Source organism: Archocentrus centrarchus, unplaced genomic scaffold, assembly GCF_007364275.1.
Source record: "Archocentrus centrarchus isolate MPI-CPG fArcCen1 unplaced genomic scaffold, fArcCen1 scaffold_52_ctg1, whole genome shotgun sequence".
NCBI classification, from domain to species: Eukaryota; Metazoa; Chordata; class Actinopteri; order Cichliformes; family Cichlidae; genus Archocentrus; species Archocentrus centrarchus.
Window position 1 is genome coordinate 518,525 of NW_022060274.1, and position 27,646 is coordinate 546,170.

General features: G+C 41.8%; 1 protein-coding gene across 1 annotated transcript in view; it reads left to right on the plus strand.

Annotated features, from left to right (window-relative positions):
• slc41a2b (solute carrier family 41 member 2b) overlaps positions 1-27,646 on the plus strand; it is a 44,295-nt gene that overhangs the window by 6,292 nt on the left and 10,357 nt on the right. The window contains exons 4-10 of the mRNA XM_030725288.1: positions 1,028-1,099; positions 1,687-1,831; positions 1,999-2,145; positions 7,003-7,150; positions 7,679-7,758; positions 17,135-17,266; positions 17,912-18,060. Coding sequence (XP_030581148.1) covers positions 1,028-1,099; positions 1,687-1,831; positions 1,999-2,145; positions 7,003-7,150; positions 7,679-7,758; positions 17,135-17,266; positions 17,912-18,060 — 873 coding nt within the window. The remainder of the gene's footprint in view (positions 1-1,027; positions 1,100-1,686; positions 1,832-1,998; positions 2,146-7,002; positions 7,151-7,678; positions 7,759-17,134; positions 17,267-17,911; positions 18,061-27,646) is intronic.

Here is a 27,646-nt window from a genome sequence, read left to right on the forward strand (position 1 = left end):
GTCCCCTAAACGTGTCACTTGCAGGCAGTATAAAGTTAGTGTTGTGAAACAGGCACTTGTAAAGATACACTCACAGAGTGTGTGTGTGTGTGTGTGTGTGTGTGTGTGTGTGTGTGTGTGTGTGTGTGTGTGTGTGTGTGTGTGTGTGTGTGTGTGCGCGTATGTTTATAATACCTTGTGGGGACAATTTTCCTGACATATACTACGTTGTGGGGACCAATTGCTCCTTGTGGGGACTGGAACCTTGTCTCCACAAGGGGAAACCCTGTTTTTGGGTCAGGGGTCAGAGTTAGGGCTAAGGTATGAATTGAGTTTAGGTTAGGGTTAGGTATGTGATGGTTAGGGTTAGGAAAAGGGTAAAGGTAAGGTTTAGGCTGTAGAAATGAATGGAAGTCAATGGAAATTCCCCACAAAGATAGCAAAACACACTTGTGTGTGTGTGTGTGTGTGTGAGTGTGTGTGTGAGTGTGTGTGTGAGTGTGTGTGTGTGTGTGTGTGTGTGTGTGTGTGTGTGTGTGTGTGTGTGTGTGTGTGTGTGAGAGAGAGAGAGAGAGAGAGAGAGAGAGAGATTGGGCACCTCATAGGTTCTTGAGAGCCACTCATCCAAACAATGAGTGCCATTTGTCACAGGAAAACAAAGACAGATAAATATGCAAATAAAAATCCGTGTATATGTCCAGCTATCTTTTTGAGAGTTTTAGACCACCTGAGTCAACATGTTATCAGGTTTGGGATGAGGAGCTTCTTTCATATTCATAATGGACAGACATGAGTGTTTGGGTGGTAGTGATGGTTTCATGGCAGATATTACTGACATTTATAAAAATCTGTTTATTGTAATTTAGAATCAGAAAATGATTTTGACTTTTACAGGGAAACCACTTTGTGTTAACTTTGTAGCATTTTAGGAATTTAGTGTTGAAGATAAAAGTCCTGTTTACAGCAGGTGTGGTGTTGTGAGGTCAAAAAAGGCTGTGACACAGGTGCAGTCTTATAAAATAACTGTCTCTCGTACATCTCAACTCAGGTAAATGTGGGAAAGATGGATTCTCCCATTGAGAAGTGGAATCTAATCATAGGAAACCTGGCACTGAAGCAGGTAATCACTCACAGCAGTTGCCTTCATTGTAGAGAGAACATTTTCATATTAAAAATTAATCAATACTGTATTGTTTGTTATTGGAATGGGTCCAGTTGTATTTTTATTAGTTTCTGCTCCTGATGGAGGCTTTCCCTTTATAATGGAAGCAGTCTTTATAAGCACATTTACTGAAGTGTTTTCCTTGTTTGGTTATGACAAAAAAACATTTAATTGTATTTGATAGATTGAATAAAATATCGCATATCTTTGGTTTTATTAATGCAATGCTATGGGTGAAATGCATTACATAATATGTGATATTTTTGTTACGTGACAGGGGTAATTTTTTGTGGGTGTTTATTCAGACTGTTTTATTGATCTTTGACTGTGTAGTAAGACCAAGTAGAGGCTGTGTTTATCTACCCACATACAGATAAACACACTGTGACGCATGCAATGATATAATTACACGCTTAGCTATTTGTCCTGCTTTGTTATGTCAGCAGGAAGTATTAGGGGAAAAATGTACCTGCACACAATGCTGCTAATTATTCTGTAAACAAAGTAAAGCTTGTTGGATAAATCCCCCTGCCTCTCTGCTCCAGGTTCAGGCCACTGTGGTGGGTTTCCTGGCGGCCGTAGCAGCCGTGGTTCTTGGTTGGATCCCAGAGGGAAAGTTTCAGATGAGCCACGCTGTTTTGCTTTGCTCCAGCAGTGTGGCCACGGCCTTTATAGCCTCCCTGCTGCAGGGTAAACACACACACACACACACACAGTGACATATGAAGTGGTAATGTTGCTGCTGCATCACTTCAGTGCATTGTAACTGATCTCAAGTACATTTTGATAAAAGTTTGGATTTTCAGTCACCTGTAATGTGATGACTAATTGTAATGTGCTTTTCGTGTCATATGCAGGCATCATCATGGTGGGCGTAATTGTGGGCTCAAAGAAGACGGGCATTAACCCAGACAATGTAGCCACACCCATTGCAGCCAGTTTTGGTGACCTCATAACCTTGGCAATCCTGGCCTGGATAAGCCAAGGGCTATACAAGTGCCTAGGTAGGTTGAGCAACTACTACCTTTAAGGGGGCTTCTACACTTGCATATAATCTGAATGCATTAAAACGCTCCAGCTACATCCCTCGTGGAAGAGCACTAGTGTGCTGGTTGTTATGTCATGTCTGATGACCTCAGTAGGTGAGCTTACCAATGAGCTTCCTGAAGGCTAAAGAGGTGATTATACCCTGTTGAGGACACAGAGAGCTGGAAACACCACCGCAGAGTAGTCATTGCGTTACTTCTATGAAGTCCACTGGGAGGATGCACGCTTATTTGATGTGTTGTAACGTAAAATCTCCTCAGACACGCTGCGGTCACAAATATTTGGCAGACATTCACTCCGAGCCTCTTGCTCACCATGTTACATTGTTATTGCAGACCTTCCTCTCCCCAGTCACCTCCTCATGTTCATCTTGGGGAACGCTGAGGCATTAGTGTAATTTAGGGTTAGGCCAGCCAAGAGATGTAATCTCTCCAGCATGTCCTGGGTCTATCCCGGGGCATCCTCCCAGTAGGACATGCCTAGAACACCTCACCCAGGAGGTGCCCAGGAGTCAATGTTATCACAAACTAATCAAAACTAAAAGCCAGCAGTGGATGATTTTTTTCCTTTGGCCAGAGCCAACTGAGCTTTACAACTTTCTGTACATTTTGCTTGTGGTGCTGTTAATACTGAAGTGGTATATTCTGTCCTCTATCAGCTCTTTGGGACTTTTTAATTTACTTTTTAATTTACAAATGTGTGTCAGAGAGCCTTCATGCCTGTGATTATATGGCAGTGGTACTATCCTAAACCCTCATGGGCATGAACGCACCTCAAAGTGGGTTAGTCTGAGTGTGGATGTTGAAATTGGGCCATAATATCCCATTCTAAAAAGCTTTGGTCAGCTCAAAACATTTCTCAGCTTCATGTGGTGTTATACAGTCACACACTTCCCTCGGTTAACCAGTAGAGGTCCTTCCCGTCTTACTCTGTAATATCATTCTCCTATTGGAGAACAAACCATCTCTTTTGCTCCTGCCATGCATTCCACATGTTTAATTCATGTCACACCCAGACCTGTGTTGCGCCACCTTGTATTAGTCAATAAAGCGCACACAGGCAGCGGTTTCCTTTGGAAAGCATCTCATACTAACTAAACCTGCCAGGTCTAATTGTGGAGCATAGATGTTCTCTATTATGAAAGGAACTGTTTGGTGCTGGGAGCTAAATGTATTAAACACACTTCAGATTTCATATTTCCATGGCAGGGCAGTGAGGCTGTCTGGCTATGTCATTCACAGGACAGTGGCTCTCTTGTTCTTGAGCCCAGCCACGCAGACACTTCCCCACTAAATTGAAACTAATGGCCAGTTTACTCTCAGCTGAAGAAAATTTAAATCGCACGATTATCTGTGCTCATAAAAAACTTAAACCTCGAAGCATTAGAGGATTGAGGGAATCCAGCGGAGTAGAGACGCCAGCGAGATGTAGCGGTACGAACCAAGTGCAGTCCACTTGAGCTTATTTATAGAGTGCTTTAAACAAACAGGGTTGTTACAGAGTGCTATACTGAGAGGGCCCAATAATAGATAAAAGCAGGAATAATGTGAGCGTGAGACGGAGCACTAACGCCAAGAAATGGGGCCAGAGTTTGTGTACAGTTAGTGTTGTTGTGGCAGTGCTGCACCATTTGAGCATACAAGAAACAATTTGTGTGAGGTCATTTAACAAATGGGAGTTTGCTTGCACATTAGCTGTATGTACACCTGCAGAATACCATCCAGTGCAACATGGTGTGCGCCTATAAAGGCTGCTACACAGTGGCGCCAGCAAGCAAACAAAATGGCATTAAACAGGTCCAACAGGTCTTTTTTAATACATTGGTATTTCCAAACACAGAAGTTGCTTTGGTATTTTCTTTCTGTTTTCTTTACTGCAGATTCATGTTGTATTTATGAATTTTAATTATTTCAAGGCATTTTTTTTTAACAGCAGTTAGCACTGTCATCTCACAGCACACAGTTTGAATCCACTGGTCAGCTGTGTGGAGTTTGCATGTTCTCCCTGTACCTGCACAAGTTTCCTCCCACAGTCCAAAGACTTGCCCTAAGGCAGCTTGGTCTCCATCAGCTCATGAATTGGTGTCAGTTTGGTCTAAAGAATACAAGTCTTAAAAAAAAAGTGTGGTAGTAGAGCGTGTTGTTCCAGGACTGCGTTTCGAACCCCACGCATGTGATAACTCGAGAACGACGTGACCTAGGATGTTCAAATTCATACCATAAGGGCATCTCGTAAAATCTCAGAGTTTGAATCTTGGTGACCTTGAAGATGTCACTTAGGATTTTCAAATTGATGCCATACATGCACGGTGAGTGTGTCCAAACTTTTGACTGGTACTGTATATGGTATGGAGATAAAATCGTGGATGACTTTGTGTGACTGGCATTATTATGGTAAGAACTAAGTCGTCTGAGATTACAGTATTCTGACAGTATTCTCAGTGGTTTATATGTGTTGTGATTTTAGCATTTCTCATTCCTGGTTCTTACTTAGCCATTTGCAAGTGACTAAAGCTTTTATGCATGCCATTAAGATCTACCGATACCAGGTAATTATCTGTCCTAGAATTTGTGCTTCCAGGGGTTTTGTGTAGCCTAAAGATTCCTCTTTAGGTCCATCCATAGTGCAGTGGTTTACATGTTTGATTATCAAGCAAAAGATCCCTGGTTTGAGCCTGGGAGGAGACATTAGATCCTTTGAGGGTTATGGTAGGAAGGGCATCTGGTGTAAAATCAACTATGTGGTAACCCCTTGTGAATACAGGAGTGCCTTGTTTTTGTTTGGGCGGCTGCCCCACATTTCGTAGTGGTACTGGGGTCCACAGTGAGCTGACCATGGTCAAAGTGCTGCAAATTCATCCACTTAACATCGTGTATGGTAGGAATCACTAAGACTTCCAGAATCCTGAAGGTTTGAAATAAGTTCTTCCTTGAAAAATATGATTTCTACTTTCTGTTCTTAAGTAATCTTGTCATCGAATATAGTATCTCAGTTTGAATATCTTTCAACAGTTCCTTCCTTGTTAAACAGGTTTCCTTAACAGGAAAAAAAGCAAAACAAAAAGCAAAACACTTACTTCTCGTTTGTTTTTTTTCTATTGCACACTCATGCTGGGTGCACTTTTAGAATCATAAAGCATGGAAGTACTTATCACTATTGGAAAAACCATTTCTTTCCCAAGCATTAGAAGAATCATGCCATTTCTCAGCTAAAGGAGATAGCTGGCAGCTGCTCCTTTCATCTTCCTGGCAGAGTGTTTTAGGAAAATGTATTCCTTCAGAGATGGACAGGAATATCAATTGTTTGCTCATTGCTCAAAATATTCAGTGGCAGGGTATCCAAGATTCATGGAAGAAGGTAGAAGAGCTTAATGGGACTTTGGCTGATAACATGCACTAAGTAAGCTGACTAACTTGGTGTCAGATTTTCTCTCCGTGTCTGGAACTTTGTAAGAGAGTCAGGCTGCTCAGTATATCTGTTTCTGCTTCATATTTTAAGATCCAAGGTCTGCTAGAGCCCAGTATATGCTGAGCTGAACACCAAGCCCTTTCTTTTCTTTAGACCATCAAGATAATAAATCTGGGACTGCTTCCTAATGATAGTTATTCAGTGCTTGGAAAGGGAACCTGCTGGAAACATCTGGTGGTGGCTTCATGCAGGTGCTTTACCCTAATTACTGCTTCAAAATAGCTGTGTTATAATTGTAGTTGAAACAAAGATGGATAGTATTATAGAGCCAGTGAGGGAAACTTTGCCCCTGTGTTGGTGTATATTTTCTCTCGGTACTCTGCTGGATGGGTTTAAGACTTGACGTCAGTGAGCTAAATGCAGCGTCCTGTCTCCTATCCTAACTGCTTTTCTTTTATCTCAGACGTTTTCCATTAATGCTGAATTTGCAGAATCACCTGAAAATGTTCATATAGTAAGTTTAGCTTTATTTACCACATATTCCAGTCAGCATTAGCTGCAACTTGTTTTTTCTTTTCCTTTAGAGGGACAGGACACCATTCTTCCAATATTTCTTTGGTATAGTGATGAAAGCGCAGTGGGTCAGAAATCTCCCATAGATGTTGGGAGATGAACATGGGTTGAGATGTGGCGTCTGTGAAGGCCACATTTTATGATTCAAATCACTGTCACAATTGTCCAATTCAGTGGATGGGGATATTGTCATCCTAGTAGAGATACTCCCATCATGATACAAATGTAGCAATTTAGCTTTAGATGAATTTGCAGCAGCTCTTCTCTTCATGGGGTCAAGTGAATCCAAACCATCCAAGCAAAATACCCAAAACAATACAACAGGGTCCTTCACTGTAGGGGTCAAGGATTCGGGGTTTTTTTTATCCTCCCGCCTGACATGAAGCGAGCGGATATGGTTGTCATACTGTTTGTCCATCCGGGCGTCTGTCTATAGACTCCAAAACCACAAAGAGCTGAGCTGTGAATTGGCATGTGTGTTCTTTAGTCTTCAAAGATGTGCAGCACAATATTCATATTTGTGAATGTTTAGTACCCATTGTAAACTTTATTTATCTGAAGTCAACAGTGAAGGACCCTGTTGCATTGTTTTGGGTATTTTGCTTGGATCTTTCATTTGTCACATGTCTGTGGCTCTAAGGCTTCCTGAGCCTCAGCATGGCACCATACAGCCACAAGTAGGAAACTTTTTTTGTCTAAATTGTTTGCATGTTTTAAACTGCTGAAAAAAGTTTGCTGAGAGTCAGCAGTAATGTTACTCTAATGTTACTGAGTTTCACCTAAGCAGAAAAAAGACAGCAGGAGATTCTAAGTCCAGTGTTCCTCTTCTGTAGATTCCTATCCGTATGTGTCGTCGCTGGTTTGCGCCTTCTTCATGTGTCTGACTCCTCTGTGGATCGTCATCTCCTCCAAGCACCCCGCCAGCCGCACCCTCCTCTACTCCGGATGGGAGCCAGTCATCACTGCCATGGTCATCAGCAGGTGTGTGTGTGTGTGTGTGTTTAGTCTTCAAAGGGGTAGTCTTCAAAGGGGAAAGAACAGCTATCCTGAGTCTGCACCTCCCAGCGTCTGGTTTGCATGATGACTCATCCCCTAAACAAATTGCGGCATCCGAGCACATACACCCTCGGGTCTCCTTGAGCCTGGCGGCCTTACAGATACAGCCAGTAGGAAGCAAACAATTTTCCCGCTCACTCTCTCTTCTCAACAATCAGTGCTGCTGATATAACAGACCCACACAGGCTTTAATAGAGGAGGGAGAGAATACAAAGATTGGCTCTGCACACCAGCAGCTGAAAACAATTGAAAAATCCTTCATTTTCTCTGTACAGTACAGCTGATGAAGCATTTTAGGAGCTTTTATAGAGAAACACACCAATTCACTGTGCACATCATTTAGATGAAGATGGGGCTGTGTCTTTCTTTTTCCATGTTCTCTTTTGTCTCTTTATGTCAGTTGGTCACACACAGTAACCTCAGTTAATGAGCTAATTATGTCGTGTTCTGCAGCATTGGAGGGCTCATCCTGGACAAAACAGTGTCTGACCCAAATCTGGCCGGCATTGTAGTGTACACCCCGGTTATCAACGGTGAGTATTGACACTGCTTCTTTCTTCTATTTTGTGCGGCTTAGAGGTGCTGCTGATTTACAATTGCCTGCCCCAGGGGGCATGAGCAAATCAGGAGACTCAGGCTAAAGATTAGACTAAAGGTTTTATTATAACAGCTTTCTAAATCCTGGGATGATTTAAAATAATACGTACATGATGGGAAAAACCCACTTTTCTTCCACCCTATAATTCTGTTTTTCATGCTACAGCATCCCACCCACTCCTACCCATTTTGTGTAGGAGTTGTGTGTTGGTGCAGTGTAGGATGAGCATAGCAGATATCATCTTATTTCACTACATTGTAGAATACATCCTGAGTAGCCATCACTTTACATGTATAGACAGATCTCTTAGGTAACCTTCATTCATATTTCATTTCTCTACTTCTGTATGTGCATTTCCTGTCACCAAAAATCTATATGGAGCATTGAACACAGGGATTTATTTTTATAGTCTGTGATTTCTGTGTCATGTGGTTGCTCACACATGAGGATGAGACATCAGTAATAGAATCTGAGCTGGATAAAGATATTTAAGGGTGCTATAAGGCTGTACTTTGTTAAATAGTAATTCCTGCACTGTAAACATGAGGTCATTTAGCCTAACAGGTCACGAGTACCAAATCGTGTAATGAAAGAGACCATTAGAGGCCTGTACTACAAGCAGAATTTGGGGCTTGGTGAAGTAATTTCAGGCTTAGGCCTGGGTTTTCAGTTTCATGAAGGTGGTTAACTTCTTACTGGGGTACTTCAATATGGTGGGTTATGAACAGAATCTGTGACAAAGGCCGGCCCCCACCGGAAATGAGACTGACTTATTACCGGCAATGTAGACCAAGCTCTCGCTGCAGTTGTACAGGGACCGAATGGCCCGTAACATTGGGCCAGACACCCCATACTCCTGCAGCACCCCCCACAGGATGCCCCTGAGGGAAGCAGTCGAATGCCTTCTCCAGGTCCACAAAGCACATGTAGACCGGATGAGCAAACTCCCTTACTCACTGGAATATCCTTGAGTATAAAGAGCATTCCTTGACCAGGACGAAAACCACATTGTTCCTCTTGAATCTGAGGTTCAACTAGTGGACAGACCCTCCTTTCCAGCAATCCAGAGGCACTGCCCCAGATCTCCATGCGTTACAGAGGCGTGTCAACCAAGGTAGCCCTACAACATCCAGAGCCTTCAGGAACGCAGGGCGAATTTCATTCATCCCAAGGGCCCTGCCACCAAGGAGTCGTCCCCCTCTGCTTCCTCTACAGAAGGTGTGTTAGTGGGATTAAGGAGGCCTCTGAAGTATTCCTTCCACAGCCTGACTATATCCTCAGTTGAAGTCAGCAGCGCCTCACTCGCCTTATACACCATTTGGGTAGAGCATTCCTTTCCCCTCCGGAGTTGAATGACAGTTTGCCAGAATCGCTTCGCGCACGTCCAAAAGTCTTTTTCCATTGCGTCACCAAAGTGAAATAATTAAACAGACAGTTAAACAGACCAATCTTAGTGAAATATGCCAATATTGTGGTCACACTCAAAGCCTCAAGCTAACATACTAAAACAAGTAATTTAGCCTATTGAAACAAATTTTTCAGAGACTTTCAGAGATGCATTGTTATTATTGCTTCCAAAAAAAGAACGGGTTAATCCTGCAGGACTATTGACAAAGCACTTGAACGTGAACAGGCAATTGCATGACCAAAGAGAAGGATATTAACCAACTATCGACAGGTTGACCTGGAGAGTCCAGCCCATAGATTTAAATGCAGATGTCACTTTATTTCATCCATGGTCCACCAAGCTGCTATCAAAGTCTGTTAGAGCTTTTCCTCTTGTCATCTTTTTACAAAATCAGAATCAACAGTATCTTTTTATTAAAAAAGAAAGAAAGAATCAGCAGTATTTTTTTTTATTACCATGCAATACACCTATGCAAAACATCTGCATTTGTATCTGTAGCTTCTACCACTGGCTTTTAAGCTCACCTCTGTGATGGGTCACAGACACTAGATGGATTGAATAGTAATGCTAAAGTCTGCATCTGCTATCATAAAGTGCTTTGTTTGGTGCACTGTGCTTTCCAACCACAGATGGTTTCTTGGTTCAACAGAGATGATATATTGTGTTAGAAAACATGGCGGTCCTTTTTTTTCACACTTAAACAGCTGGTCCTTTACAAAGACCAGCTGTTTAAGTGTGAAAGAGGAAAAGAAACCGTTACCTTCCCTCTAGATTCAGATAGGCAAAGCAATGAAATATAAAAGTAAACAACTGATGTCATTCTAGCTGTGAGGCAGTAGTGCTAACAGTCATGCCACCGTGCTGCCAGACCTTCTAGATGACATCTAGAAGGTCTGGGTTTGATCCCACCTTGGCCCGGGCCTCTCTCTGTGTGGAGTTTGCAGGTTCTCCCTGTGTCTGCGTGGGTTTCCTCCCACAGTCCAAAGACATGCAGTTGCTGGGGTTAGGTTAATTGGTCACTCTAAATTGCCCACAGGTGTGAATGGTTGTCTGTCTCGCTGTTTTAGCCCTGCGACAGGCTGGTGACCTGTACAGGTGTACCCTGCCTCTCTTGCCCTATGTCAGCTGGCATAGGCTCCAGCCCCCCCGCGACCCTGAACAGGATAAGTGGAAGAGAATGGATGGATGGATTCATGGATGGATGGATGGATAATTTTTGTCACTCTGTGTCATATAGGCTTTAGTGTTCATTGAATTGCCACTTTCCCTAAACCCATAATTCCCATCCCCATAATTTGGGTGATTATAACTTATATATATTTGTTTACATTTTTTGCATGCTTGCGCCTTCATAAATTTGATGACTTGACTAACATTGATGTACAGCTGATGTTCACCACATCACTTTGATGCTTGAGAAAAATTGTAAAGACCTGATGTTTCAAAGCACGTTCTGGAGTTAGAATATGGAGGGTTGTACTTTCTTTTGTTTTTCAATCCTGTGCCAAGTTATTGATGCTTATTTAGGTACATTTATATAATGACTTATGACTCACAGGAGTGTGGCATTTAATGCAAATTGAAGTCTTTAATGCCCACATTTCTGCAGAGTACCTCAAGTGCACTCTTTGAGCTGTGTCACAGCTTTTTGGCGGCGCTCCGCTTGCTTACCATGTTAAGTGGAACAAATCAACAGCCAAGTTCAGTTTGGAACGTCCTCTTCTCCCTGTGTAGCAAACCCTTCAGACACACTGTGCTCCCCGAAGAAGCACAGCACAGACTTTGAAAACCTTTGGTGTGTCCTTTAAATTTGGAAAAAGAACTGTTGCCTTTATGATCAGTTAGAATTTGAATTTTAGTCACTTCTGCAACTCTGATTCAGCATGAAGACTGAATATGCAGGCATTTTCTTTTGTCCTGGTTGCTGAGACTAATTTAGCAGTATTGCAATAATACAATAAAGCTATATTGTATTGAGACAATGCTTATTAAATGACTTTGTCAGGAGGGATGTGCTGCTCTGCGTATTTGGTCCCACTGAAAGCAGACACCTGTGTTTTGATAGGAGAAGGTGTGTAAATGATTCAGAATACATTGATTTTCCGTCCTGGAGCAGTAAGGATTCTGGTGGCCCATGGGCCGGCGTGACGGCAGAGAAATGGCTTTCAGAGAAGGCTTGCAGGAAAAGACCACATCTAGAAATAATGGAATAGGTCTCAGCTTCTGTTGTGTGCTTTTCTTTCTGTACTGCAGTTTTTGAGATCTTGTGTTAATGAGCAGCAACATTAAACCACATTTTGTTCTACTGGAAAGAAGCTGTTTAACTTGAAAGCTTCTGTTGTTGTTTGTCTCATTTATCTCTCTCAGCTTTATAATTAATGCAGTTTTTGACCCTTGGAGCAGAGACGGAGACAAAGTGTTTCTGCACAAGATGGATAACACTCCATAGAGTCTATTTGTCTTTTTCGTCTCGTTGTTCAGTTCCCAGGTGTGAATGTATAAACAGAGGAAGGAAGTGTGCTCAGTACACAGTCCCTGGAAAAACGAGGTTTACTAAAGAAAGACTCCAAATGCCCATCACCGTAAATAAGTTACTTAATGAGTCTGGTTCAGGCAGTCGGTTGCAGTCCGTCTTTCTCCATTTCATAAAGCTGGTCTTCTTCCGTTTTCCTTTACCTTTCCTTCATCACATTTCCCACTGCCAGTGGGCTCAACCATGGTTGCCAGGGCTCTGGCACCTCGACAACAACAGATAAGCTTTTAATTAAATGGCATTAATGAGAGACATTTAACGAGATGGAGTATGAACCTGACTCTAATTGGTTTTCTGCTGAGACATATCCCAGCACAAAATAGCTGGAGAGCCTCACCACTGTGTTTCTGTTTATGAACGCAGAGATTTTTTATTTTGTGTGTACTGTTGAGAAAAGAAACCCACATCTCAGCAGACTTTAAAAAAAAAAGAAAAGAAAGAAAAACATCTCTGATTTCCAACATCATGGCTCAGGAATCACTGAGCCGGTCTGCCTCGTGTCTTCCAGCTGATAAAAATGCTCCGCTGCTTCTCTCCTAATAAAAATACAATTGAAGAAAGGGCAGACAGAACAGAGAGAGCGACAGCAGGGTTTGTGGATGTTTGATTAGCAGGGAGTCGGGGAGGGAGATGTGTGGAGCTCGATAAGAAAAGACAGGTTAAATGAAAGATGGGAGCGGGAGCGAGAACCTTCTTTTACCACACTGACCTCCATTATTTCATTTTAATACTTCACCGTTATTTCATTCAATTTCTCCTGCAACAGGCATTACCAGTAGGAGCCTAAATTATCCTACACACTGCAGATTCTGATATCTATAATACACATATTGAGGGAGTGTGTGACAGTTAATTTCCTCTTGTACTTGCCCATATTATATGTTGCACACTGTATGGGCTTTGTTGTCTTTCATTTATTTTGATTTGAAATGCAGTTTCAGGTGTTTAAAGGTCTTAAAAACCTTTTTTGCGACTTTGTGAAACCTGCAGACACATCATTAAACACATTATGCATCTTGTGCTGTATTGTTGGACTACACATCACTGAGAGACAGCCCAGTCTTTAATCTTTGCTAGTCATCTTGGCGTATTTGCCTTTCTTTCTTTCCTTCTGTTGTTTGCTTTGCGATAAGGTGTCTGCCTTCTTTACATCTAACTCCCACCAATAAGTCATCTTTTCCCTCCTCTCTGGGTTTTTCTTTCATTATGTTTTGTCTGTATTTGTTTTATTCTGCCACACTCACTCAAATAAACATCATGAAATTAAACCTGAAGAAGAGGATGCACAGACGTGCAGTTCCTGCACCCCTTCCCACCACCTGCCCCGACCCACAGACCCCCTGCAGCTCCCATGAAGGCTCACTGGGGCCCAGACCACCTCATCATCATCATCATCATCATCATCCTCCTCCTCCTCCTCCTCCTCCTCCTCCTCCTCCTCCTCCTCCTCCTCCTCCTCCTCCTCCTCCTCCTCTTTGCTCCTGTCAGACCGAGTGACCTAAATAAGCTGGATTGCCCCCTAAACCACCTCCAGCTAATTCTGCCCCCCTCCGCTGTGGAGGCAAGAACACCTTCATACCCCAAAATGCATAATTTTAACAACAATGAATATCAAATGTGATAATTAAATACATTTTGAAATGCCAATTTCAGTACTAAAATTCTTCTTTTGATAGATATTTATGGAAAAGTAACACTCACACACTGGAGCAGTGGTTCTCAAATCCAGGCCTCGTGGCCCAGTGTCCTGCAGGTTTTAGATGTGTCTCTGCTTCAACACACCTGAGTCAAATATAGAAGTCATTAGCAGGACTCTGGAGAACTTGACTGCATACTGAGGAGGTAAATCGGCATTTGATTCAGGTGTGTTGGATCAGGGACACATCTAAAACCTGCAGGACACTGGGCCATGAGGCCTGGATTTGAGAACCACTGCACTGGAGTAACTTCTTTCCCTCTTCATCTTGTGTATACACTCTGCAAAGATAAAGACAAGCTATGAAAAAGAAACCAGAGATTCAGCAGTGAAACTTGGTGTTACTCAGGCTACATTGTTTTAGCCACTCAAACAAGTTGGATGCACAGTGCCCATTCACACCATGATATGTAGGGAGGGGAGGGCCAAATCAACGCCGTTATTGACCCTGCTTATCAGATGAATTCTTTATTGATTCCTCAGAAATTGGCCTGCACAGGTTTTTAGCATCAACACAGCTTTTTTATTATTGCAGTCAGTAACTCACTAATGCCCGCTGCTATCTGTGCTGCCTGTTCTAAGCAGGAGAATGACAGGCTACAGCACACTGAACAGATCACTGCCCTTTTAGAGCCTTCAGTGGACGTACATCCAGCCTCTGTGACCTCAACGGCTGAGATTTTATCTCCAGTCAAAAGTTTAGACACAACATTTGGATAAAACTATCATGCACTCATAACGATAAATTCGATCTGATAGATGTGGTCACTGTAAGTGTTTGACATCCTAAGTTAGCTGTTTTGGAATCACACTGCTTACCTTCCATACAGTCAATCAGGATCTAATCCATACTATCCAAACCCGATAAACTAAATACCTTTGATCTACTGAGTATGGATCAAAACTTTTTCCCACAGCAGACAAATCCTGGCCAGTTCCTGTCTATATAAGCCTGAGGCTCACATCGATCTCCACGCTGTACCTTTAAAGAGCTGCTTTGGATCATGGCTGATTGAAATCAGGAAGGCAGGAATGTGAGATGAGGGGACAGGGACAGATGGAAGAGAGCGAGTGTGAACAGTCATTGTGAAGTTATATCTATTTACAGGCCCTGTGGGAGTGCTGGTAATGCTCCAATAAAATGTCACCAGGCAGACAAAGAGCTTCGATAGATTGAATTAAGTAGACATCACCCTGAGGTGGCAGCAGTGTCTAATCTAATAAAGTCACCACAAAAACGTATTTGGGTGACTTAAACGCGCACGCCCCTTCTTGTCCTTTGTATGTGGTTTCCAGTATGTGACCACTCTGCACCAGTGACCTATAGATCTGTTCAGAACAGCAAGTACCTGAATTATTACATTTTTTTTTTAATGATTTTCAGTAAATACCCCCTTTAGCATTTCTCAGTTCCACTCTGAACACTTTTTTAACAGACATAAAGGCAGTGGGGCTTTTTTCCTTCTCTTTTGAACTGCTCTGTGTACACCTGTCTGCTAGTTTGTTGTTCATGTCTATGTATGTGAGCTCTCCTCTGGGGCCTCGTCACCACACTGTGGCTACAAGGATGAAAAACACAGGAAGTTTTTCTGTGACTTGCTGAAGGAAAGAGATGATGGCTGCAGCATGTAAATGTAAATTTGGCACATTTGTTAGCACAGATGCTGTTTTATATTTCCATGACTGATCATCTGCTTGATGTTAATTAAATTTAAGATGAAGAGATTAAACTGTAAAGCAGTTTGAAACAAGGAAGATGATTGTGATCATTTCACTGCCTTGGAAAATGTGTAGAACATGAAAGTATTGACAGGTATCTGATGCAGAAAGAGAGATAAGTGTTTCCACCTCTTGTTCATTTTTGCAAATAAATTCAGATGAGCATTTGTAAGGCCTAAGATAAAACTGCCTAGCAATAAACCAAAGAAGAAAAATCAAAAGCAAAGATGAGAGCTGCTAAATGTCATTATGAGCACATCCCTGCTTACCGTGGTGGCCCAGGAAAAGACACAGCATCGAGGAAATTGGGGTTGGGCTAAAAAGAAATATCAAATGGTGAAAGAACAACACAGATGTGAAAATATGTGGTGAAATATTTAGTTAAAAACAGCAGGCTCTGATTACAGTAAGTACTTAGATTTCCAGTTCTTTGTTGAAGCTGAGGCCTTCTTAGCTGACAAGTGCCTCTTCTAAAGGGTCCATGCAAAAGCTGGTCTACTAAGCTTAGGCTGATCATGTTTTCTTCCTCAGTATGGAGAAATAAGTTTTTTCTGTAACACACTCAGCCATCCTTGCTCTCTACCACACTAAATGAAACCATGTAAATAGTAGCTGTGGCTGATAAAAATGCAATTTCAGTGGAACTATGAATTGTAAATCTAGGTCGAGATTCATTTTAATGTATTGCGATCGTAGGTCAAAGTGAGCCTTGGTTACTTGTAGAGAAATCGTTCTCCATTTACCTTGGCTGCAAAACGTACCATTGTTGAAAAAACCATCCTCCCTTTATTTGATTATGGTCATATAGTGTATAGACGTGCATGTAAAGTGACTCTTCATAAGTTGGATACAGTTTGTCATTCTGCAGTTCGCTTTGTCGCAAATGCTTCTTTTTCAACACATCAGTGTGAGCTTTATTCTTAGGTTAAATGGCCCTCCTTACACACTCGCTGCAATATTCACCGGTTTATTTATAAGACCCTTTTGGGTTATTCACCTTCATACCTGTGTCAGTTACTGCAAGTGGGTTCAGTTACAAGATACAATACTTATTTTTCACAGTATTCATTGTTTTGGCTCGATGGCGTTTGCTTTGCTGCTCTGAATGACTGGAACTTGTTTCAGAAACAATGAAAATGACTGCGTTTGAATCAGTTCCCATTTTTAAGAGCCATTTGAAAAATGTTCTTAAGGGTGTTTGTAGATGTTTTACTTAGTGTGATTTTATGATTATCATTTGTTGTGTACTGTTTTGTGATTCATTGTTCTGTATTGTTTGATTCTCTCTGTTCCCTTCCCCTCAGAAGGCCAGGCCACAGTTGTGAATAAGAAATTGTTCTTAATCTGTTTGTCTGGTTAAATAAAGGTTTGAATTAAATCCTATGACATTTTAGAAATGGTAGATTAGAAACTGTTGGATAGAATTATCCTGGTGTCCTACTGTATGGATTTCCACCACTTGTGCTAATTATTTACTGTGTTCTGACTGTGGAAAGCAAATTCCACAGAAGTGAAATGCAGTCATTTTGTTAGAACTATATTAATATTATAGTACAGTTGTGTTCAAAAGTTTACATACCCCAGCAGAACTTTTGCTTTCTTGGCCTTTTTTCAGAGAATATGAATGATAACACAAAAACATCTTTTCTACTCATGCTTAGTGGTTGGGTGAAACCATTTATTGATAAACAACTGTGTTCTCTATTTTTAAATCATAATGACAACAAAAAACATCCAAATGACCCTGTACATTACTATTCACACTTGTTTTTCCTGCAGTGACAGGACACAAATTTCTTTGCACTATGTCTGTTGTTTTTACTTAAATACTGATGTTTTTATTGGGATCACATTTTTCTATTTTCATTGGAAAAAAGGTGATAAGTAGTGATAGATTCCAGCTTTCAGGTCATTATCAAGGTCAGATAACAATAATTGCTTTCTATAATTTGCAGGTATTGGGGGTAATCTGGTGGCCATTCAGTCAAGCAGGATCTCCACCCACCTTCATTTTCACTGTGCTCCTGGGGAAGTTCCTGATGAGGCCAAGGGCTGCTACTACCCCTGCCGCACATTCTGTGGTACAGGTCAGTGCGAGCACACATACTGACCATGTGAAGGATTTACAGCAACAGGGATTGTTTTCCAGCTATGAAATGCTCCCTTTCATAGTTGCTCAGTCTGGCACTGTTTACACAAGTACATGTGCTTAAAGTAGACTTGGATATAGAAATGGTGTCAGAACGATAATCAGGCTTAAATTAAAGTTTGAAACTGTGGTTATTAGCAGTTTTCTTTGTGAGCATCAGTGCTGCTTGTTCTTTGTCAGTCCCTTTCCAGGTGCTGCAGGTGTAAATGAACACTGTTAAAAGAAGCAGTAAGGAGGTGTTGGTGGACTGCTTGAGCAAGCACAATTTATCACCAGCCTATTCAGTCATGTACACTGCTCAAAAATAAATAAATAAAGGAACACTTTGAAAACACATCAGATCCCAGATCTGGACCAGGGCATCACTAAGCTAATGGACAGTCTGAAGTGCAACCTGGTGGTGTCCAATTATCTCTTGTTAATTTCATTAATACCAAAGCAGCTGAAACTGATTAACAACCCCCTCTGATACTTAACTGACCAGATCAATATCCCAGAAGAGAAAAATTCATCTTCTGCCTCAAAGAAATGGATCCCTCATGTTCAGCGTTAACATTGGTCCATCTCGTTTGTATTTTCTCAGGTGCCAATCATCGTTCTGCACAGGTGCTTCTCCTTTTACTCATTCCCGGTCACCTGATTTTCCTCTATACCATCCACCTCATGAAGAGCGGCCACACCACCCTCACACCCATCTTCACGTCTGTCTATCTAGCTGCTGCTCTGCTGCAGGTGAGCACATAACTATAAAGCCAGTGCACTTTTATGTGGAAGTTCCCAGTTGTTTCGGTTCACGTGTTTGAAAAAAGAAAAGGGAAATATTGGACTCACATTCATCAGGTGGACTTGGACAAATGGCTTCTTCTAAATCAGAGCTAATGCTGTCGCCCTGATGTTGCAAAAACTCAGTCAATGCACAATCTACAATGTTTAAACAAAAGAAATGATAGCATGTTTGATGTGTTACTTTGATTCATGAGGACTCTTCAGTTCAAGTTGTGCTACACACAAACACAAAGTTCATTTTTGCATCTCGCCCACACTGCTGATTTCTATTTTTATTCAGACTCAACATTATTTCCTCCCATTTGTGAAATAAGTTATTAAGGAAGATGAATCTTGTATTAAGGAAGATGAGTCTATGGAATCATCTTCTTTAACCCAAGGAGGAGTTGCAGGTACGTGTATCCTGTGAATTCCTTGAGTCTTGTGGTTTGAGGCGACGCCTGAAGGAATCTGATTCCTGCTTGATTTTGTTTTGGCAGCAGTTAATTATGAAGGAGCAACTTGAATTCTGATAGGCTGCTTTTAGTTCTTCAGGTGCACCATCTGTCTGTCTTAAGATCTAGAATTTGAAGAATTTAGTTGGTATGTTTTTGTGTATGTGTCAGACTCTTGCTGGGCTCAAAGGTTTTTTTTTTTTTTTTAAGACTCCCCTAAATCTTTAATGCAGACACAGAACATTAGGATGTAATCCTGGCCGCTGAGGAATTGGAGACTTTCCAAATCAATTAAGGCCATAGCCAGTAGAGCTGCTTTAAGGGTCCTTCAGCCCCAGATAGAACATCAAATGGCAGAGACAAGCCCTTGGGACTGCAAGAGTAAAAAGTGTTTGTATCCCGCCTTTTTCACATCAAAATCACTAAAGCAGAATTCTGCTTTGAATGGGGCTTTCTGCACAGCTTCATAACTATAAGATTTTTAGGGTATAATTGTATATTGAAGAATGCTGCAGAAACGACTCCCAGAAGTACATGTATTTTGCCATCGGTGTATTTGTGCAGCTATTAATTATTAGGATGAATGCTGTGTGAAATATGAAAGTTCAGTCCAAGCCCAAGGTTTCTCCTCATGCCATATTTAATCATCATTTAACACTGCCATATGGATGAATGCTAAGCTCTGTATTATTCAAGGGAAGAAGTTTTCTCAAGGTAAAGAACAATACGAAATTCCTGTTTCAGTCTGCATTGTCCTTGGGATTTTGTTTTCAATGCCTGCACATGTTCATGTCTCAGCAGGCAGCTGTTTTCAGAATATAAAAAAGCCTCTGTGCTGCCTGCTCTGCTTCAAACAGCAGAAAAACAGCTGAACACAAGTGGCTAAGCATAGTGGGCCATTTTGTAGCTAAAGAGGTAGTAATTTCTTTCTCAGAATTTCATAGAGACCAAAAAGGAGCCAAAAGGGGCTGAATATTGCACCAGAATATCTATGGTGGACAGACGCATAACTCCAAATGAATAGCATTCAGCATGTTAACTTAAATACTGCACCCTGAAAATGAGTGTTTAATACATGTACGGCTGAAGCAGTGGTTCTTAAATTATGGTGCATGGAGCTACTGCAGGTTGCATTCAAATGAGCAGGGAAAACATTATAAAAAAAAATGTAACTGAATAATTTTTGTAGGGGAAAATAAATGAAAGTGCTGATGCTTTTTCACTGTTAAGAAATGTGTCCAACCAATTCTACAACATACGTTTTTCTTCAAAATACTTCTGTCTTAGCTGTCAAACATGAGCTCATGGGGCTTGCAAATAGCAGCACTGGTTTACAGTAAAGTCATAGTATTTGCACTGAGAATTAATGAAGCAAAGAGGTGCAGTCACTAACAGCAGTTTTGAGAATATGAGACCAGGACTCCAGTGGGTCAGAGACAGTCTATGACTCTGAGAGGATTGTGGAAAACGGCACTCTGTAGTTTTAGACTGCAAAGTTTGTTCTGTTGTCTGTTCTGACTGAAAACAAGTGTGTGGGTGTTGGAGGATTATGAGCAGGGTGTGCTAGTGTAGTGGTTGCACCTTCAGTAAGCCTCGACCTATACAACAAATGATAACATTCCTGGCAGTCTCATCATCTCGCCCGACACTAAACTCAAATGTGCTCATAAGCTTGGCACTTTGAGTGTGTAAATGGAGGTGTTTTTGTAAAGATGTAGGGATATCTCATGTAATGAGGAACATTTTTATTGTTGTTTGTGGTTTTGAATAGATTGTTTCAGCACTGGGTATGAGAAAAATCTGCATGAGTTATGCCTTACGAGACAGTGCTGCATATCTGAAGCTGAAATCGCTTCATCCATTCAGATGCATTTCATTTGGTTTTTGCCAGTAACCTTTTTTAGAGAACTTAATGTTTAATTCAAACTTGTCTGGCTTTGCAAATACCCCATTGAGGTTCAATATGTACTTATTTTTCTCACACCTTACAATGTAGTTTAAATTTTTCTCCTATGTTTGATATAGTGCAAGAACCAATTTGGCAAAAAAGTGGGCAGCATGGTAGAATTTGATAATGTCATTGGATTTTACTTTAACCGTAGCAGTCTGTTTCTTTAATAGCAGTGATAAGCAGAAACTGCACATGGTACAGTTTGATAGTGTTCTATTTAAAGTGAAAGCCTCGGAAAATAAGGGCAGAAATTGAAACATTCCTGCAGAATGGCCCGACTCATTGTGATATCTCTGCCGGCCTCACAGTGCAGTCACTGGTTAGAAAGGAACGTGTAGTTAAATTGACTGGAATTGTGCGTGTTTTGGCATACAGTGATTAATAATTTTACATAAATCCATAGGGATTAGAAAAAACCTAGAACATAGTAAGAGATAAAACATGAAAACATAAACAAATCGCAAGGCAGGACAATTTAATACTGTAATAAATATAGGCCCACAGCATATCCAGTATAAGAATGAGGCAATACTAAATAAACTAAGGCAACACAGTGCAATAAGTAGCGGTAGTGTAAAAGAAAAAGGAGAGTGTCTGACAGATTGGTATTGAAGGAACTGTTTCTGGCAAGGTTAAACAAAGTTTAATAGTGAATTCTATGCATGTCTGGGCTATTGAATAACACAAAGCTAATACACAGGAAAATACAAACCAATCATAACTTTGTTACAAGGGCTGATCATCTTGCTCTGAAGCTGATCTCATTATTCCAGCGCAGGCCGGCTGTCAGATATTATCTGTGTTATCTCGACAAATCTCAGTCATGAGAAGGTAGTTTGATCTCTTATCTGTCAGCAGAGCTTTTGGTCCTCGAACCATTCATCTCTATGCCTGCGCCAAAAACACAATATAACAAGGCTTTGTGAGATTACACATAGATGATGCATGACTTTTACAGTATTATTGTGATGGTGTTTTATGTTACTTTGTTTTGTTTTGTTTTTTATTTTTTGCACTTATGCTCCTACTAAGATATCAAGTACACAGGTAGTGCAATATAAAAATATAAAAGAATTCACCAGTTCAAACTTGGTCAGGTTGCTTGTTGTAGCAGCAGCAGTGCAGGCATCTTTGTTTGCAAGTTTAAAAGACTAATTCCTGTGAATGGAGAGGGTGCATGGAGGGAAAATACAGAGCAGTGTTTCTGAATCCACTCAGTAGCCAACTTAACACTCCCAGGTGTGAAATCAGCACCGGGACCTCCTGAAAAACAACTTTTCAGCAAAAAAGCAAAACCAAAAAACAGATTTTCTTTCTTGTCTGGCTTGTATTGGTTGTTTTTCATGTCTAGGCTTTGACTACTTTGAGATATAAATGAAAACATGAATTGAAAAGTTAAAGCAAAAATTAGACAGTGCCTCATTTTTTGATACAGTAAAATCCTAGATGTTTAATAACCAAACAACCTATGTAGAAAAACCAAAACCTGCAGTTCCTGTAATGGCTGCTTGAGGCTGGTTCCAAGACTAAGTCAGTCCCTCAGACTTCTGTTAACATGTGTCATAACAATAGAATAGAATAGAATAGAATGCCTTTATTGTCATTATACAGGATGTACAATGAGATTGGAGGGCCACTCCTGTTCAGTGCCATGTAACAGAAATCAAACTCTCTAAAATGAAAATAGAAATATTATAAAAATATTATAATCTAGTATAATCAATGTGATCAGAGATATACAGAAAATAAACAATGTGTAAAATATACAAAAAATAGAATGTATAAAATATATACATACATACCTACATTGGTGCATCTGTACATTGTAAGAAAGTAAATGCGTGTATACATATAATAATGAAGATGATGAATATTGCACTTGGTGAATGAATATTGCACTAGTGAATGAATACTGGATATTACACAATATAGGAGTGATAGATATTGTTCAGTATGAATAATATAATATTGCACAGAGATGTGGGTGTTGCACAGTTACGGTGGGTGAGTGTGTGAGTTCAGGGTGGTGATTGCTCTGGTGAAGAAACTGTTCTTGAGTCTGTTTGTTCTGGCTTTGATGCACCTGTAGTGCCTGCCAGAGGGCAGCAGGTCAAACAGGTCAAAGCCAGGGTGTGAGCTGTCCTTGATGATGTTCCTGGCTCTGCTGATGCAGCGGGAGGTGTAGATGTCCATCAGGGAGGGGAGAGGGCAGCCAACGATTCTTTGTGCTGTCTTGACTACCCTCTGAAGCCTGACCCTGTCTGCCTCAGTGCAGCTGCCGTACCATACTGTGATACAGTACGTCAGCAGGCTCTCAATGGATGAGCGGTAGAAGGTCAGCAGCAGGTTTGAGTCCAAGTTGTTCTTCTTGAGGACCCTCAGGAAGTGAAGTCGCTGCTGAGCCTTCTTGATAACAGCTGTGATGTTATCTGACCAAGAGAGATCAGCAGAGATGAGGACACCAAGAAACCTGAAGGTGTGGACCCTCTCCACACGCTCGCCGTTGATGTAGAGGGGAGCTGGGTCAGTCCTGTGCTTCCTGAAGTCGATGATGATCTCTTTGGTTTTCATGGTGTTCAGTACCAGGTTGTTCTCTGAACACCAGGCTGTCAACTTCAGGACCTCCTCTCTGTAAGCTGCCTCATCTCCCTTTGAGATGAGTCCGACCACTGTGGTGTCGTCAGCAAATTTGACGATGAGGTTGTTATTGTGGGCCGGACTGCAGTCATGGGTGTAGAGGCAGTACAGGAGGGGGCTCAGCACACAGCCCTGTGGGGAGCCAGTGCTCAGTGTGCGGGTGGAGGAGAGATGGGGGCCAAGTCTCACAGTCTGGGGCCGGTTGGTTAAGAGGTCCTTGATCCAGGAACATGTGAGAGGGGGGAGGCCCAGGGTGTGCAGTTTGGTGGTGAGAATATCCGGGATGATTGTGTTGAACGCTGAGCTGTAATCCACAAAGAGCATGCGAGCGTAGCTCTGCTGCTGCTCCAAGTGGCTCAACACAGAGTGGAGAGCTACAGCGATGGCGTCCTCTGTGGATCTGTTTGCACGATATGCAAACTGATGGGTGTCGAAAGTGGGGGGCAGATGGTCTTTGATGTGCTGGAGAACCAGCCTCTCAAAGCACTTCATGATTACCGGTGTGAGGGCCACAGGGCGGTAATCATTTAGGCTGGTGACAGATGACCTTTTGGGCACGGGGATGATTGTGGCTGTTTTTAGGCAGGGGGGGATGACTGCTTGGGCCAGGGAGTGGTTGAAAATCCTGGTGAGAATCAGGGTGAGCTGGTGGGCACACGCTCTGATCACCTTGCCAGGTACTCCGTCTGGTCCGGCAGCCTTCCTGGGGTTCACTGCCAGGAGCACGCGCCGTACCTCATGCTCCTGGACAGTGAGTGGGGTGCAGCCTAGTGGGGGGGGGGCAGGACTGGAGCAGATGGGTGGTCCTGAGGTGTCTCAAAGCGAGCAAAGAAACAGTTAAGTTCCTCTGCTAGTGACACACTCAGGTCTCCTGCAGTCACATCACAGCCTCTGAAGTTTGTGATGTTCTGAATGCCCTGCCACACCTCCCGTGTGTTATTGCTGGACAGATGGGACTCTATTCTCCTCCTGTAGTCCGTTTTGGCTTTTTTAATTCCTCTTTTCAGGTCAGCTCGAGCAGCACTGTACAGAGCTCTGTCGCCTGACCTGAAGGCAGCATCACGGGTTTTGAGGAGTGAACGGACCTGGCTGTTCATCCAGGGTTTCTGGTTAGGGAAAACCCGGATGTTTTTGCTAACAGTCACATTTCCGATACAGAACTTAATGTAGTCCAGTACCGTCCCTGTGAATGTTTCTAGGTCCTCGTGTTCGAATAAGTCCCAGTCTGTGTATGCAAAGCAGTCCTGTAGGTCGGAGAGTGCGTTTTCAGGCCAGGTTGTAATGGTTTTTACAGTAGGCCTGGCTCTCCGTCTGAGGGGGGTGTATGCTGGGGTGAGCAGCAGGGAAAGATGGTCGGACTGGCCGAGGTGGGGGAGGGGTTTGGCTCTGTAAGCGTGCTTAATGTTGGAGTAAACATGGTCAAGAGTGTTCTCCCCTCTTGTGGAACATTTGACATGTTGGTGGAATTTCGGGAGTACAGTCTTTAAGTTGGCCTTGTTAAAGTCTCCCGCGATAATAAGAACACCGTCGGGGTGGAGCCGCTGCTGTTCGTTAATGGCGTTCAGCAGGAGAGAGAGCGCCATGCTAACGTTAGCATCGGGAGCTATATACACAGCTGTGACGATCACTACTGTTAGCTCTCTGGGTAGAAAAAAAGGCCGACATCTTACAGACATGTACTCGAGGTCTGGGGAACAATGTTTGTCTATGATTGTTCCGTTGTTACACCAGTCCTCATGCACGTAAATACAGAGACCCCCTCCCCTGCTCTTACCGGAGTCCTTGGTCCGATCTCCGCGTAGCAGAGTGCGGCCTGCTAGCTGCACGCTAGCATCGGGAATGTGGGGGTTTAGCCAGGTCTCTGTGATAATCATTACACAACAGTCACGAACATAGCGATTTCCAGCCAGCTCTAACTCTAGGTTGTCCGTTTTATTTACCATGGACCTGGCGTTGGAGAGATACAGGCTCGGCAGTGGAGGCCTGTGTGGTTGGCATTTCAGCTTCAGCATAAAGCCGGACCTGCAGCCCCGCTTCTGCTTCCTCTCCCTCCGCCGTCGGCGGCGCCTTCCAGACCCGATAACAATCCACGGAGCCCCCGGCGGTCTCGCTATTTTGTCTGGGATGTTATGAGTGTAGTGAAAATCACTCAATACTGATATCTTGTGCCGGTAGCCAATGTCCACAAGATCCTGGCGTGTGTAGCAGTTGTTTGCAGAGACAAATGCATCAAAACTAACAAATATGAAATACAAAAAGTACAAAAAGGAGCACCGAAAGGAAGAGCCGTGAGCCGCTGCGTCTGTGCGCGCCGCCATCTTGTGAAGGCAAAGGCAACTGTACTTTTTAAAAAAAACAAATCACCCTATTAAACTTTATAAATGCTTTAGTTTACAGGTGTGGATGTTGGCACATACAGCTGTTATTCAGCTGTGGTCTCCTGTTGCTCCATGAACCGAGTATGACCAACACTCTAATGCTGAGGTGGAACCAGGCAATCAATCAAATGTTGGTTTCAGTTACGACTTTGGCTTCCACGATTGTGAAACCAATTATTGTTGTTTTTGTTGTTGTAAGTCAAGCTCACCCTTTCCTTTTACAGTGGTGAAAAGAAATTTTAGACATAATTATCAATATTTTGAAATTTTATGAAAATTATCTGAAAATAGATAAAACATCTAAAGTGCCCATGCTTATTTTGGTTACTCTGGTTCTCTTACATTAAATTGGTGGAGTTTAGCTAAAACTACATATTTGTATCCCAAGAGATTGAAGTTTGAAGTTGGTCATGCTGACCAAAAACATGAGTTTGATTTTAGACTTCAGATTGTGGCGTCTGGAGTGAGCGTAAAATCAGTTTGGTTGCAGTTTTTAGCAGAACTGAAATGCGTTTCTGCCCTGAAACTTTCATTTACTTAAGGACTCGTGCCCCATGACTGCATTTCCCTCTGTATGTGTCCATCAGGTGTACAATAGAAAAAACAAAAATACTGAATATGAGAAATGCACTTAAACGCAACAAGCTCTTAAATTACTTGTATGCACCACTTAAAAACAGATCTTTGAGTGAGTTTTAAAAACATTACTTTTGTCCTTAATGGCCTCTTAAGTCTACTAATTCAAGACAGTTGAATACAAATTAAATGCTATAATGAAATACCCAAGACTGTGTTCAAGCCATCCTTGAACTTAATTTTATTATAGTCTGGAAAAAGAAAATATTATTCAATATTGGTTCAATAAAGCAGCTTGCAATGGTCTGCAAACCAAGCATTTCAGTGAGCACTACTGTAGAATACAGCAAAATCCAATTATGTTTGCCCAGATGATAAATACTTGCAGTGTACTAAAGTGTCTAATAAAGTGACTTGAAGTGATAGTGTGTGTTTCAGGGAGGATTTGCAGGTTTGTTTGGTTTTTTTGAGCATATTTAACTGAGACAGAGAGGCAGAGGGAGCTCATTAATGTAAATATGAGTAAACAAAAAATGGAACTTTACATACAACAATGATGTAAATATATGAGTGACTTTGACAGGGCCCAAATTGTCATCAGCTAGCGACTGGGTTGGTGCATATTTAGCCATGCTGGGTGAATCTGACAGTGGACCAAACTGGGGACAAACTGGGGACATGTATGCTACAAACAACCTGCAGTAACTGGCTCTCACTTTACCAAACTTAAAAGATGTCATTTGTTAATTTCCTGATACCGGATTCCAGTATCAGGGTGTGTGCAGTGATTTTAACATCAACTGAGTGAGTTTTTCCATGCACAGTCAGAGATTTGCATTTATTTCTTTATTAGAGCAATTTCAAAGGAAATTTTGGACCTTGCAATCACCGAAATAGGCTAAAATAAATGACGTGATTACTCCACAGTGGCAACATTCTTTGTAGTATTACACACCACCTTAGAGTGTTTGCATGTCTGACAAGCCATCAAACTAATTCATGTATTAAAGTGCTTCTGTGGGTCTTTATTGTTTCAGCAGTACCATAAGAAACACTTTCAGTTGTGCAGCAGTCTGAATGTCTGGTAACAAATAATGTCCAATTTTTTTTTTACAGGATTAAAGGATTTACATGAAAGACAGTCAGCGATTCCAGTAGCGTTCCAAATTGTCTCTTAATCTCATAATTCCTCAGTGGCTGCATTGTTACAAGTTGTCATAATTATTTGAAGCAAAGCACCAGCAACTGTACAAACTAAACACACTTTTTTCTTTTGGCAAGTTTCCAGTCATTCAAGACGAGTTCATCTCAAGCCTCAGGTTTTTTGAGGCAAGTCCAAGTCAACCATTGAATTTTCTGTGAATGGTCTGAGTTAAAGTGAAGTTTGATATTTTTCATGAAAGAAACTTAGGAAACACTCACACTCGACAATCTCTACCATGCCCTGGAAAGCTTTTAGAGGTGGGCCCAGGCGCCTTGAGCTGGACATGAGCAGGTGTCTCTATGAATCACTACTGAAAGCTGCTGTTAAATAACTGATAACTCTATTAAAAAAA